Source organism: Carassius auratus, unplaced genomic scaffold (assembly GCF_003368295.1).
Source record: "Carassius auratus strain Wakin unplaced genomic scaffold, ASM336829v1 scaf_tig00041527, whole genome shotgun sequence".
Lineage (NCBI taxonomy): Eukaryota > Metazoa > Chordata > Actinopteri > Cypriniformes > Cyprinidae > Carassius > Carassius auratus.
The window spans coordinates 1-15,968 of record NW_020526654.1 but is presented as its reverse complement, the minus strand read 5'-3'; the positions used below and the strand labels follow the sequence as shown (position 1 = coordinate 15,968).

At 40.3% G+C, this 15,968-nt stretch overlaps 1 protein-coding gene across 1 annotated transcript; it reads right to left on the bottom strand.

Annotated features, from left to right (window-relative positions):
• Positions 1-697: 697 nt before the first annotated feature.
• Positions 698-9,962, bottom strand: LOC113085439 (NLR family CARD domain-containing protein 3-like). Its single transcript, XM_026255130.1, has 5 exons — positions 8,029-9,962; positions 7,762-7,935; positions 7,503-7,676; positions 1,521-1,567; positions 698-1,395 (listed from the first exon to the last, which is right to left on the bottom strand). Exons 1-5 carry the CDS (start codon positions 9,960-9,962, stop codon positions 866-868), a joined length of 2,859 nt encoding a protein of 952 aa, XP_026110915.1. The 3' UTR covers positions 698-865.
• Between the last annotated feature and the right edge of the window lie 6,006 nt (positions 9,963-15,968).

The window sequence follows — 15,968 nt, the reverse complement described above, 5'->3', positions numbered from 1 at the left end:
CTATGATATTGAACAAAGAGAAAACGCTGATCTAAAATCCAGCAGGATGAAACCGAGTCTGTGGATCCTCTGATACAGTGACATTTACAAGAGCTTGAATAAGATCACACCAAATTAATATCCCAGAGTGTTTCTACAGACCAGCTTTGATCATGAGAATTAAAACAAATATAAAATAAGACTGTTGAGTGCTCAAATAAAACCAAATCCCATGCAATTATGGTGCAAAAGTGAAGAGCCAACACAGCAAATAAAAACTTTATGACTCAAAGGTAAAAACACTCCTATACAGGTTTGACCAAATGTTAAGTTAATTCTACTCAATTTAACAATATGATTTCCATATCAGTTACATTGACAATGTGACAGAAAGTCCAACCAATCACATCTTTTATTTGCACTTGTGGAAGTAATTCCACATTAAAGGGAAGTTATCGCTCATTAAAGTAAAGCCTTGTTGATACACTGAATGACACTGAAACCCAGAATATCTTGCAACTTCAAATTCACAGCACTCTGCATTTAATTAGCTATTTGATTATTAATATCCATGTAAACTGTATGTCAAATTTGATTAATTCATTTTTGTGCAATGGTGACTTTCTGAAAAGTGGGATTCTTTGGTAAATATGACTATATATTACAATAAAAATTATTGGAATTGCAACTACTCATAACTGCAACGTTGTATCTCACACTGTAAACTTATATTACAAGCTGACTTCATCTCACAATTGCAAATCTATTTCTCGTACTTCTGACTATTAAATGACACAATATCAAGAAAGTTGCAATTTTAAGATATAAAATAGCAATAACTTTTTCTTTTCTTTCCTGTGTGTCTGTGGTTCTTAACAATAGGTTGTTAAATCTGACACAGAGACACAGAAGATTCAGGATAAACCCCAAATCCAGCGTAGAGGGGTTCAGTGAACGTGGTGTTGAATGTGTATATGTGTGTGAATGTGTGTGTGTCAGAGACACTGTAGAAGGACAGAGTGCCTGCCGACACATCTACATACACTCCTACTCTATTAGAGCGGGCTGAAGGGCCAATTACATCAGTGCTGTTGTTATTGTACCAGACAGTATAATTAATATCAGAACAATACATACTCCAGGACTTTTCATTGAGTCCAAACCAACATTCAATCCCACCTTTCCTGCTGATTCCTTTATATGTCACTGCTACATGACCAGAGCCGCTCCATTCAACCTCCCAGTAACAGCGTCCAGTCAGACTCTCTTTACACATAACCTGCTCCTGTTGTGCAAATCTGTCTGGATGATCAGGATACGGCTGATGATCTTTCACACATGTTGTTTTTTTGTAGTCTGCAGACAGGACGAGTTGAGTGTGTGCTGTGATTGGATCCAGTGTGAGATCACAGGCATCTAAACACAAGAAAAGTAATAAAAATCATCTCTGACACCATTAAATATTTACTGGCGTGTCGTGTGTTTTGAAGAGAGAGAGAGAGAGAGAGAGAGAGAGAGAGAGAGAGAGAGAGAGAACCTACATTTTCTCAGTCCTGGTTTGATTCTGAAATGTCCTCCGTGGTCCAAACTAACAGGGACAAAAAAGACATACAAACAAAAAAGATTTTATATGAAGGCAGATTGTTAAAACTACTTATTGAATTAGATTTGTAGCTTTTCTGTTATCATTTCTCTCCATTGTGTCGTTCCAACCCCTCCAGATTATCAGATTCATCTTCCAAACAAAAATAAAGATTGTGTCCATTGTTTCAAGGTCCAAAAAGGACATAAAGGAATTATAAAAGTAATTAATACGATTTAAGTGGTTTAATCCAAGCCTCATGAAAAGACACAATCACTTTACATGATGAATACACATAATGTTTTTATTCATATTTTATTTTATGAACATTTGATCAAAACACACATAATGTGAGTAGTGTGCATGAAATATAGTAAGCACATAGTCTACCTGTGTGTGCTTTTTGATTTCATTAATTTCATTTAAGTTTGTTAACCTGTATATTTAAGATCCTGTGTTTACTGTGTTGGTCTGTCAGTAGTTAGATGTACAGTCATGCCCACAAATATTGGCACCCTTGGCAAATATGATCAAAAAAGGCTGTGAAAATTAATCTGCATTGTTAATCGTTTTGATTTTTTATTAAAAAAATTCACAAGAATGTATCCTTTCATTGGATAATAAGAATTTAAATGGAGGGGAAATATCATTATGAAATTAATGTTTTTTCTCAAATACTCGTTGGACACAATTATTGGCACCCCTAGAAATTCTTATGAGTAAAATATCTCTGAAGTATATTCCCATTCATATTCACAATTTTGAGCACTCCAGCATGATTATAAACATGAAATTATCCAGCCATTGCTTCCTGTTTCACAGAAATATAAAGTGGAGGGAAAACAAAGCCCAAATGCCCTTAATCATCCATCACAATCAGAAAAACCAAAGAATATATTTCTGATGTGCAGCAAAAGATGATTGAGCTTCACAAATTGGTGAAGTGGCTTTAAGAAAAGAGCTAGAGCAGTGACAATTCCCATTTCCACCATCAGGACAATAATTAAGAATTTCCAACCAACAGAAAATGTTAGAAAACTGCCTGAAAGAGGTCGTGTGTCTATATCGTCCTAATGCATGGTGAGGTCAGTTTGAGTTTCTGGTTCAGAAAACCTTTTAAAAAATTGTCAAACAGAACCTACATCAACACATGTTGTTTGGGAGGGTTTCAAGAAAAATTCTCCTAGCTCATCCAAAAACATACTAAAGCATATTCAGTTATCAGACACGACTGGAACTTCAAATGGGACTGGCTTCTATGATCAGATGAAACTAAAAATGAGCTTTTTAGCAGTAAACACTCAAGATGGGTTTGGTGAAAACAGGGATAAAAAGTACCCCATGTGTACAATGAAATATACAGCTGTATTTTTGATGTTGTGGGCCTATATTTCTGCTGGAAGTCCTGGACATCTTGTTTAAATACATGGCATCATGGATTCTATTAAATACCAACAGATAAAAAATCAAAAAGTGACTGACTCTGTTAGAAATCTTATAATGGGCCATGTTTGGATCATTCAACCGTACAATAATCCAAACACAAACCTCAAAAACAACACCGAAATGGGTCACTGAGCTCAAAACCAAGCTTCTGCTATAGCCATTCCAGTCCTCTGACCTGAACCCTGTAAAACCCGACAAGTAACATAACTCAAACCGTTTGAGTAAACAGATATCCTTAAAAACCTGACAAATTAGGTTTACTCAAACCGTTTGAGGAAACCGATTGCCTTAAATCATTTAAGTACTTTGAACTTAATTCAGTTGAGTTCACTGAAAGAAGATATACATTGCAATTAAATAATTGAGTGATTAATTGAGTGATAATTGAGCATTAGTGATGAACACCTGCTGTTAACAAACAGAATTAATGAAGAAAAGAGAGAAAGGAACTACACTGAAAAAAGTAATAAGTAAATTTACTTAATTTTTATTTGGCAAGTTTTTGCACAAGCATTTTTCAAGTAAATTTAACACATTTGGAAATTAAGTAAATCTACTTAACTAAGTTAAGTAAAAAAAAAAAAATAATAATAATAAGCACATTTTGAGTAAAATTTAATTAAATAATATTATATTAATGCATTTAGCAGACACTTTTATCCAAAGCAACTTACAGTGCATTCAGGCTAACAATTTTCACCTATCATGTGTTCCCGGGGAATTGAACCCACAACCTTGTGCTTTCTAATGCAATATTCTACCACTGAGCTACAGGAACACTTCAAGATCTTGTGAAAAATAAGTGAAAATTTCTCTTACTTACTTTTTTATTTTGGAAAAGTTTTTACTCTAACAAAAAAAGCCCGAAACAGATATTCTAGAAATTTCTAAATGTAAAATAATTTTTTTTTCAAAACAGTTTTATCAAATGAGGGTAAATAAGTCTCTCACTTCTGTCCCTTTAAACCAGTTTACAGCAAAGACAGCACGAAGGACTGGATGCACATGATAAATATTCTGCAATTAAGAAAACAGACAAAAGAAATTGCACTGTAAAACCTGATAAGTAAACTTTACTCAAACCGTTTGAGTAAATAGATTGCCTTGATTTAAACCCTGTAAGTTTTAAAACTTTGCGATTAAGTAATTAAGTGATTAACTAAGTGCTGATTGAGAATTAATGATGAACAGCTGCTGTTAACAAACAGAATCACTGAAGAAAAGAGAAACACAAGAACTACTACAACTGACTTCAGACACAGCCTTAGATGAAATCAACTGAAATAAAATACATGAAATCTCTCAAGATCTGATTAAACAACCCCACAAACAGCATCAGCAGCTCCACTTATTAATAACCAGACTGACTTTATTTCTGTCAGACGTCTACAGAAGATCTTATTGAGAATGAACTAAGGTTTAGATGTTGATTTATTGTTTCATTTGAAGTAACCATGTTAGAGATCAGTATTTGCTTTAGTTGGGCTCTTGACCCTTGATTTCTGTCTTAGTCTTTTCTCTGGCTGTTATAACTGTGTGTTTCTAAAACACATTTGTTGTAACTCAAAAGCCCAGAAGAAATGTCACCAGGTGTTAACCTGTACCTAGGTGTAGGTTTTTATACTTTGTATCGGTGATGATAATCATAAATTATTGAGCTGTACGGAGTCTAATCTCTGATGAAATGGGTGTTGTGTAATTTGATTGATTATAGTAAAAGTGATTCTAAGAGAAAGTGGTTCTGTGATAATCAGTTAATCTGAATGACTTTTCAAACAGTTTGGTCTTCTACGTTGTCAAACAGTCACACACAGACATCAATAATCAGAATATGAACCTCAACAATGGTGACCATTAAAAAAAAATGCTGCAGAGCATGCTGGGAGCCATGGATGAGTTCTGTACTACAATAGTACCCAGAATGCATTGCAGCATGTTTTTTTTCATCACCATTGTAGAGGTTCATATTCTGATTATTGATGTCTGTGTTTGACCAACTACTGGCATAGAAGAAATATTAATGTGTACAAAACTATTTAGAAAGTCATTTTTATATTAACTGATTGTCACCGCATCACTGGCTCTTAGTGTCACTTTTACTAGGACCACTTCTACTTTTTACACAACACCTACTTCATCAGAGATTAGACTCTGTACAGTTCAGTAATTAATGATTATCATCACCAATATAAAGTATAACACCCTACACCTAGGTACAGGTTATCACCTGATGGCATTTCTTCTGGGTGTTTAAGTTACAACAAATGTGTTTTAGAAACACATGGTTATAACAGCCAGAGAAAAGACTAAGACAGAAATCAAGGGTCAAGAGCCCAACTAAAGCAAACACTGATCTCTAACATGGTTACTTCAAATGAAACAATAAATCAACATCTAAACCTTAGTTCATTCTCAATAAGATCTTCTGTAGACGTCTGACAGAAATAAAGTCAGTCTGGTTATTAATAAGTGGAGCTGGTGATGCTGTTTGTGGGGTTGTTTAATCAGATCTTGAGAGATTTCATGTATTTTATTTCAGTTGATTTCATCTAAGTCTGTGTCTGAAGTCAGTTGTAGTAGTTCTTGTGTTTCTCTTTTCTTCAGTGATTCTGTTTGTTAACAGCTGTTCATCACTAATTCTCAATCAGCACTTAGTTAATCACTTAATTACTTAATCGCAAAGTTTTAAAACTTACATGGTTTAAATCAAGGCAATCTGTTTACTCAAACGGTTTGAGTAAAGTTTACTTATCAGGTTTTACAGTGCTATATCTTTTTTCTGTTTTCTTAATTGCAGAATATTTATCATGTGCATCCAGTTCTTCGTGCTGTCTTTGCTGTAAACTGGTTTAAAGAGACAAAAGTGAGAGACTTATTTACCCTCATTTGATAAAACTGTTTTGAAAAAAATAATTTTACATTTAGAAATTTCTAGAATATCTGTTTCGGGCTTTTGTGTTAGAGTAAAAACTTTTCCAAAATAAAAAAGTAAGTAAGTGAAATTTTCACTTATTTTTCACAAGATCTTGAAGTGTTCCTGTGGCTCAGTGGTAGAACATTGCATTAGCAAGTGTAAGGTTGGGGGTTCGATTCCCCGGGAACACATGATAGGTGAAAATTGTTAGCCTGAATGCACTGTAAGTTGCTTTGGATAAAAGTGTCTGCTAAATGCATTAATTTAATATTATTTAATTAAATTTTACTCAATAAAATGTACTTATTATTATTTTATTTTTTTACTTAACTTAGTTAAGTAGATTTACTTAATTTCCAAATGTGTTAAATTTACTTGAAAAATGCTTGTGCAAAGACTTGCCAAATAAAAATTAAGTAAATTTACTTATTACTTTTTTCAGTGTACAGCTGACTTCAGACACAGCCTCACTCAAACCTGACACGTTATGTTAACTCAAACCATTTGAGGAAACCGATTGCCTTAAACCATTATGTTTTAAAAACTAACAGTTAAAAATACTCTTTACTTAATTCAGTTGAGTTCAGAAAAGAAGCTATACATTGCAATTAAGTGATTGAGTGATTAACTAAGTGCTGATTGAGCATTAGTGATGAACAGCTGCTGTTAACAAACAGAATCACTGAAGAAAAGAGAAACACAAGAACTACTACAACTGACTTCAGACACAGCCTTAGATGAAATCAACTGAAATAAAACACATGAAATCTCTCAAGATCTGATTAAACAACCCCACAAACAGCATCACCAGCTCCACTTATTAATAACCAGACTGACTTTATTTCTGTCAGACGTCTACAGAAGATCTTATTGAGAATGAACTAAGGTTTAGATGTTGATTTAATGGTTCATTTGAAGTAACCATGTTAGAGATCAGTGTTTGCTTTAGTTGGGCTCTTGACCCTTGATTTCTGTCTTAGTCTTTTCTCTGGCTGTTATAACTGTGTGTTTCTAAAACATATTTGTTGTAACTAAATAGCCCAGAAGAAATATCATCAGGTGTTAACCTGTACCTGGATGAAGGAATGGTCTCTGATCTCTTGTTGTGTTCTTTAACCTCATCAGGCATTATAGGAGACAGTTTTGATCTGTTAAACTGGCAAATGGAGGTTATATGTGTATTAGAGAAAAACATTTATTTCATAATGATATTTCCCCTCCGTTTTAAATACTTATTATGCAATGAAAGGATACATTTTTGTGATTTTTTTTTATAAAAAATCAAAAGGATTAACAATGCAGATTAATTTTCACAGCCTTATTTGGTCATATTTGCCAAGGGTGCCAATATTTGTGGGCATGACTGTATAATGTTTGTTAGATGTTTGTGTTCCTGCCATGCATATTCCTTGGTTCCTGATGGTTTTGTTTATTAAATCACCCTCCACTTAGATCCTTGTCTGCACCTTCCTTCATGGGTCCCTTTTTACAAAGACTTCTGTAAACAGGCCGCACAAATTCCCTCTTAGGTAACCCAGATCACATACAGATACACATATGAGTCATAACTGCCCCACATACTTGAGTATCTGCAGTTTATAGTTTGGATCCTCCAGTTTGTGTTTGAGTAGTTGTACTCCCGATGGTCCTGGGTGATTGTAGCTCAGATCCAGCTCTCTCAGATGTGAGGGGTGTGAACTCAGAGCTGAAGACAAATAACCACAGCCTTCCTCTGTCACCATACAGCCAGACAACCTACAGACACAGTCAGATCATCTACAGAAACCCAGCAACATTACGACTGGCTGTCTGTACATCATCTCGTATATGTTCGTAATACCTCAGTATCTCCAGTTGACAGTTTGCATTTTTTAGACCATCAGAGATCAGCTTCATTCCTAAATCCTGCAGGTCATTGTTACTCAGATCCAGGTCTCTCAGGACACAGTTTGAGGATTGTAGGGCTGATGCCACAATGCTACAGGACTGAGCAGTGACATTACAGCAAGCAAGACTGAAAGAGAGCAGAACACATGATAACTAATATCAGCTTATTTTTGTTCAATTCAATGCAATTGAAATGATCGAGACATTAGAAAACACTTACAGGGCTTTTCTGCAGTTGATCACAGCTGGTATCAGTCTTCTTCTGCCTTCATCTGATGTGTTGTATTTCTTGAGGTCCAGTTCATCCAGTGTCTCCTCTGACATCTGAAGCATGTAGGCGATTGTTGAGCAGTGAGCAGGAGAGAGTTTCTTCTCTGAGTGTTTGTCTGATTTCACAAACTCCTGAATCTCTCTGGAGAGAGTCTGATCTTTCACTTCCAGCAGACAGAGGAACAGATTGAGGGATCTTTCAGTGGAGAGTTCATGTCCATCTTTGATCTTGTCTTTAATGTACTGTGTGGTTCTCCTGATGCTCTCTGAGCTGTTCTCTGTGTGTGTCAGTAGATCCTGTAAGAGTCTCTGATTGGACTCCAGTGAGACGCCCAGCAGGAACCGCAGGAACAGATCCAGATGGCCATTTTTACTCTCAAGGGCCTTATTTACTGCATCTCTATGCAGATTGTGCATCACATAACAAAACTGCAATGTATCAATATGCATAATTACATAATAGTAAAACACATACAAAGCAGCGAGAAACTCCTGAACGCTCAGATGAATGAAGCTGTAGACTTTCTTCTGATGAATCACAGTTTCCACATTAAAGATCTCGGTGCAAATCCCAGCATACACTGAGGCAGAAGTGACGTCTATGCCGCTCTCAATCAGGTCCTCCTCATAGAACATCACATTACCCTTCATCAGCTGTTTGAAAGCCACTTCAGCAAGTTTCACAATCACTTCTATGTTGGACTGCAGGAGTTTCTCTGGATCTCTCTCTTCATACTTCTGGTTCCTCATGTTGATCTGAATCAGCAGGAAGTGGATGTACATTTCAGTCAGAGTTTGAGGGATTTCTGCATTCAGATCTTCTTCCAGGAGCTTCTGAAGCACAGTGGATGAGATCCAGCAGAAGACGGGGATGTGGCACATGATGTGGAGGCTTCTTGCTCTTCTGATGTGTGAGATGATTCTGCTGGCTTGATGCTCATCACTGATTCTCTTCCTGAAATATTCCTCCTTCTGAGGCTCAGTGAATCCCTGAATTTCTGTCAGACGGTGGATGTATTTGGAGGGGATCTGATTGGCTGCTGCTGGTCTGGAGGTGATCCAGATGAAAGCAGAGGGAAGCAGCTCTCCTTTCATGAGGTTTGACATCAACACAGCCACTGATGAAGTCTCATTCACATCACAAACTTTCTGATCATCTGAAAACATCAGTGTGATTCTGCTTTCATCCAGACCATCAAAGATGAACACAACTTTACACTCCTCATAAATCTGTGAGTCCAGATCTTGAAGCTCAGGATGAAAGTCCAGCAGAAGTCCGTGAAGACTGTACTGATGATCTCTGATCAAGTTCAGCTCTCGAAATGGAAGCACAAACATGAAATCTACATCCTGATTGGCTTTTCCCTCGGCCCAGTCCAGAATGAACTTCTGCACAGAGACGGTTTTTCCGATTCCAGCGATGCCTTTAGTAAGAACAGTCTTGATCTGCTCTTTCTCCTCAGATCCTGCTTCAGCTGAGGCTTTAAAGATGTCATTGCAGTCAATTGCAGTGTCTTGTGAGTGTTGTGTTCTGGCTGTTTTCTCCATCTGTAAAACCTCATGTTCTTCATTCACTCCTTCTCTCTCTCCCTCTATGATGTAGAGCTGTGTGTAGATGCTGTTCAGGAGGCTTTCATTCTCCTGGAGTTTGGTTCCCTCAAATAATCTCTCATACTTGTTCTTCATGCTGGTTTTATGCTGGTCTTTGACTCTCTGCAGGTCTCCTGTCTCCAATGTGTGTGTCTGATGGACTGCTTCAGTTTTGTCCTCCATGATGTGGGTCTGATAGTGGGATGTAGAGGACGGCACAGATCTGATCACAACATACAAAAGACACCAACAAACATCAACTAAATTTAAGCTTAAAAAAATGTCAAACAGCATTATAATTTAAAGATAGTAAAATCAATTTCAATTTAAAGGTTGAGAAAGACTGGAACAACCTAATATGCATGGGGTAGATCATTCCACAGTTTCTGACCCACCGCAATGGAATGATCGGATATCCAAATTAAAAGCAGAACAAAATTAATAGTAATCTATAATTTGTTTATAATTATCTGAAATTGGAGTCAGATTAAGCACAGAGCTGGCTAAAAGTTAAACAATTTAAAGTAAAATGGATACAGAATATTTTCACCCATTCCAGTGGATTCAGTCACGGGCCATTGGGTGGTCTTTACAATGGTCTATACATCTCTTGTGTACTTAAGGAACCTACCAGTCTTTAAATACTTAAACAGTTATGAATAATTTATTTCATTCTTGCATTACACATATTGTCACACACCTGGACTCATTTAATGTGTTTTTGCCCGTGACCCAGTTTCTGTCTTTCCGTGTTTGATTAGTTCCCAGGTGTGTCCATTATCTTCCTCATGTGTTCCATGTCCCTGTTAATTTCATGATTCCATCCACCTGTGTTCCCCAATTATCTGTTGTACATAAGCCTTGTCCTTCAGTTCTGTTTTGTCGGGTCTTCTCACTAGCTACTAACTTCCCTTGCTACTTGCGTGTGTCTACCTCCGTGCTCCATGTTGGATATCCCCTGTGTTGGATATATTAAAAGCCTTATTCTGTTTATCCTCGACTCCGTATTCCTTCAGGCAGCGTAAAACCGTGACAGAAGACCCGACCTCAAAAGAGAAAGTAGAAAACTGCGTGTTTTTCCCTCCGTTTTGTTTTCGTTTGTTTCACAGTCTTTTCTTTTCTTAGTGTCTATGGATCCCCTCTATCGTCCCGAATTCCTCATCCTCCTGCTGAAGCAGGAAGGACGTTCTCTCGAGGACCATACCAGACAGTTTTCCTTATTAGCTAATGCCACCAGCTACCCGGACGGCGCGCTCTGCACCTTCTACAACACCAGCCTGAACTCCAAATGCAGAGCGTTGTCGTCCGAAGATGGTCCTCGAGAGGATTTCGCCGCATACGTGGAGTGGACTCTGGCGAGAAATGGGTCACCTCTCACCGTCTGCCCCATAGAGGACCACGCCAGCCCCACTCCCGACCCAGAGACCAGCCAGCCACCATCACGCCACACGGAGCCAGAGCCCACCGCAGCCGCAGAGCCCGAGCCATCCACTGTCAGGGAACAGGATCTCGAGAGCACGACTGACCAGGTGTGTGAGCCGGCAACACCGTGCATCGTGGGAGTCCTCGTGGAGATCGAGGGCGTGGAGGAAAGCCCTGCCCACACTCCTGCGACTGAGGGTGAGCTGTATACAGTCTCTGAAAGTCATATGGAGCAAGTTCTGGATCTGATGGACTGGTCTACGGAGGTAATCCCTAATATTCCTGTTTCCCCGCTGGTTCCGTCCAGCCCTGATTCCCCTGTATACCCTCTCAGTCTCCCACTCCTACCTCCTCCAGTCATTTCCTCTGCTCCATTTCCGCTGGTTACGCCCAGCCCTGAGTTTTCTGTTTCTCCGCTGGTTACGCCCAGCCCTGAGTTTTCTGTTTCTCCGCTGGTTACGCCCAGCCCTGAGTTTTCTGTTTCTCCGCTGGTTACGCCCAGCCCTGAGTTTTCTGTTTCTCCGCTGGTTACGCCCAGCCCTGAGTTTCCTGTATCTCCGCTGGTTCCGCCCAGCTCTGAATCTTCTGCGTCTCCGCTGGTTCCACCCAGCTCTGAATCTTCTGTGTCTCCGCTGGTTCCGCCCAGCTCTGAATCTTCTGTGTCTCCGCTGGTTCCGCCCAGCTCTGAATCTTCTGCGTCTCCGCTGGTTCCACCCAGCTCTGAATCTTCTGTGTCTCCGCTGGTTCCGCCCAGCTCTGAATCTTCTGTGTCTCCGCTGGTTCCGCCCAGCTCTGAATCTTCTGTGTCTCCGCTGGTTCCGCCCAGCTCTGAATTTGTGTCTCCGCTGGTTCCGCCCAGCCATGATTTTTCTGTTTCACCGCTGGTTCCGCCCAGCCCTGAATCTTCTGTGTCTCCTGTATTCCCTCCCAGCCTCCCTCTCCCGCCTCCTCCCAAACCTGCTGGTCCCTCTACTCCTCTTTCGCTGGTTCCGTCCAGTCCTGATCCTCCTGTCCTTCCTCCCATCCTTCTCCTCTCTCCTCCTCCTAGACCAGCCAGTTCCTCGCCATCCCTGCTGGTGCCAGTCAGTCCCGCAGCTCACCCTCAGTCCGCGCCATCGGGGCGCGATGGTTCGCCGCTGGACTGCCAGTCTCCAGCTCCGCCTTGGCGCGTTAAGGCCCTGTCTCCGCCTCCAGCCTCCGAGCCCTGGACTCCTCCTCGGTCCTTCGACCCAGCGGCTCCGCCTTGGCTCTTAGCTCCCTCGTCTCCACCGTGGCCTGTCATCCCACCTGCTCCACCGGGCTCCCTCGTCCCTCCGGCTCCACCTTGGTCAGTCGTCGACCATCCGCCGCCTCGGGACTCCACTCCTCTGGTTCCACCTCGTCACTCCATCCCTCCGGCTCTGTCAGGCTCCTCCTTCCCTCCGGTTCCACCTCCATCCTCGGTCACTCCGGCTCCACAGCGGTCTGCCAGGACCCCGCCTCCACCTTGGTCGCCTGAGCCTTCAGCTCCACCTAGGCCCTCCGGATCCTCGTCGTCACCCTGGCTCTGCGGCTGTGCTGCTCCATCTTGGGCTCCTCACCCACCGGTGCAGTCTCCGCCTGTCGGCCCCCTGGTGTCGTCGACCCTTCCTTCACCATGGCTCCTCCCGCCGTCGACTCCACCTTGGATCTCCGTCCTGGCTGGTCTCTGGTGGTCCATCTGGCTCCTCCTGCTCCTGTCTCCTCCCTGGCTCCTTCCTCCGTCTCCTCCCTGGCTCCTCCTTCTGTGGTCCCTGTCTGCTGGCCCCCTCCTGGGAGTCCGTCCTCCACCGGAACCTCCTCCCAAGTTCCCACCCACGCCTCCCTCTGTTTCTACGGTGCGAGGACGCACCTACCGGGAGGGGGGAGTACTGTCACACACCTGGACTCATTTAATGTGTTTTTGCCCGTGACCCAGTTTCTGTCTTTCCGTGTTTGATTAGTTCCCAGGTGTGTCCATTATCTTCCTCATGTGTTCCATGTCCCTGTTAATTTCATGATTCCATCCACCTGTGTTCCCCAATTATCTGTTGTACATAAGCCTTGTCCTTCAGTTCTGTTTTGTCGGGTCTTCTCACTAGCTACTAACTTCCCTTGCTACTTGCGTGTGTCTACCTCCGTGCTCCATGTTGGATATCCCCTGTGTTGGATATATTAAAAGCCTTATTCTGTTTATCCTCGACTCCGTATTCCTTCAGGCAGCGTAAAACCGTGACACATATGATGTAACTAGATGCACAATTATTTAATGCCAAATGAGGAAAGACTCCCACAGCTCTGACTTCTTCTCAATGCTTTTTTCTTCACTGTCTAAACATTTACAGTAGGTCCTGTTTACACTGGATATTATTATGCAAATTCAGATGGGATATTGTTAAATACAGATGTAAACTAGGTTTTGAGCAGGGCTCCGGACCGGTTCAAGGAACGAAAACGGAAACCAGAAAGAACAAAATTTTTACAGGAACAAAAACAGAAACAGAAACGAAATACATTTAAATCGTTTGAAACAGAAACACTTATTTGAAATTACCATTAACCGGTTAATAACGTTATTTTATCGTTCACTTTAATATTTTAATTAGACAGTGACAAATCACAATAGAATAGTTGAGCATGTGACGATGAAGCATTGAGCGTGAGTAAAAATGCCGCGCAGCAGTCATAGGCAGTCCATTTCTCCCAATTAGATTTGTCTTTAACCACAAAGTTGGCTACCCATTAAATTTTCAGAGGTATCTTTAAATAAAACATGCTTAGAAACATTAAGATTAGCTTTACGTAGTAATGAAAACTGTTACTGTTTCTTTTATGTAATTAATGTGAGCTAATTTTTAGAACGTAAAAAAGTCAAAATTGGCCAATTAACTTATACCACTGTCAATGACTTTTTTTAGATGGGTTGCCACAAAGACAATACTTTTCGGCAGTATTTCTCCTATGAAAAATGGGCTAACAAACCTGTCTGCAATATTGAGGGATGCAGGGCATAAATATGCGGCAATCACGGAGGAAACCTGCAGAGGCATATTCAACGTAAACATCCCGCAGAGTATGCTATTTCAAGCAGCATTAAAAGATCAGCATCTACAGCAGATGGACAGACAACTCTTGACGCGGTCATAGTGAAAAAGCCAAAGACAACAGACCTGCATATTCAAATGAATCCTGATGTTCTAAAAGTTGCATGCCTGGAACTAGTAACTGTCAACGGGAGACCATCATTAACATTAATGGAAGACACCAGCTTCAGAAAAACTGTCAAGCCAATACAAGAGGCTATAGGAAATTAGTTTGCCATCAACTCATCAAATATCCATTAAATGGTGTCAAATTTTGCTCAGGTGGGAAGGGAAAAGCTCAAGAATGAGTTAAAGGGAAGGTTACTAATGCTTACGGTTGTCTGTTTGCAAGATGGCTGATGTTGATCGAGCACTTGGGTCTTTTCCACTTTTCCTGCACACTTCCTCTGAATAAATACATTATCTTGTTAGTGAAGAGTAGCTGTAGGCTATATTAGGGGTAAAATTGTTGTGAAAAACGGCGGAAAGGCAGCGGGTCAATAAACGTGTACGTGACTCAAAAGTTAAATGTGTATTTACAACACACTCTTCCAAGCGAGGTCGTTTTTATTCCTGTCTTGTGTCATATAGCTCTGGTTGACTGCTCACTGACAACATCAGTCATTCCTCCATGTTGAATGAGTGACTCCTGAGCAGGCTCCTGATTGGTTAACGTGGTGCGAATTGACGTCAAAGTTCAAAAATTGGGCGGCAGACGCGAATAAATGCACAAAAAGCACCATTCGCGCCAGATGCTCAATTCACTCAATGACGTCAAATAATGGAGCTAAAATGTTAAAGGTAGTGTCTTTACTATCTGATATGCAAGAGGAGACCCAAAAAAAGTTGCGCACACAAAATGTTGTCCCTCTTCTTAAGAGAATGGGGCACAAAAGGGCAGTTGTTGACTGTCCAACGCTCTGGCATTCTACACATGATATGCTGGAGCGGCTTTTAGAGCTCAGGAATTTTTGTGAGGACATGTCACCGAATATTAAAGAACTGCATTTAGGTGAGAGTGAATGGAAGGCAATATCCAGCTTGGTGCATGCACTGAAACCAGCGAAAACTGCTACGGAAAGCCTCCTATCCGACCAGCTCACAGCGGGTGACTTCTACGGTGTTTGGCTTCAGTGTGTACTGTGTACCAACAGAGTTGACAATCCCTTTGCAAAACACCTTGTTCAGTGTCTCAAATCATGACAAACAGCACTCTTTGACAATGACGCTTTTGTGGCTGCTTTATTTCTTGATCGTAGATACAGATTTTTTTTTCTTAGCTTATTAATCTATAATTATTCTTATTAAATTGTAGAATTGTTATTGTGGTTTTATTTTACAATGTTATATTGCATTAAATGGTCAAGCTTAATTAGCTAACTGAATTTGATTCTGTAATGCAAGGATGTGTCGCGTTGGGTTTTAGCGTTATAGCCTACTTTGAAATTAGCAGTTGATGGTGCATTAAAAGAACAATGGTTATCCAGTTTAATTTTTTTAATTCATTTAATTTCTAAAACATGTAGTGTTGCAAGAAAGTTATGTACACAGAACGTTATCACTATTCTGAAAAGAAGACCTTTGTTTGTTCAGTACGAACAGTTCAGTAAAATGGGTCAATACTTTTCCAGCTGTTTATGCTTTATAATTAATGGAGATACATTTCTGTTCTGGTTTTAACCAGAGATGTATAAAGTACTAGAGACCCATACTTGAGTAAAAGTACAAGTGCTCTATCAAAAAAGTGACTTGAGTAGAAGTTGAAGTGCTCTTTAAGCACCACACTTAAGTAGAAGTA

Coding starts and splice junctions, on each gene's coding strand:
- LOC113085439 (XM_026255130.1), bottom strand. CDS start 9,962: ATGCTGTTTGACATTTTTTTAAGCTTAAATTTAGTTGATGTTTGTTGG. Junction 1,568..7,502: donor TATAAACTGCAGATACTCAA/GTATGTGGGGCA, acceptor TGTCCCTGTTAG/TTTGGACCACGGAGGACATT. Junction 1,396..1,520: donor CAAACCAGGACTGAGAAAAT/GTAGGTTCTCTC, acceptor TCTTGTGTTTAG/ATGCCTGTGATCTCACACTG.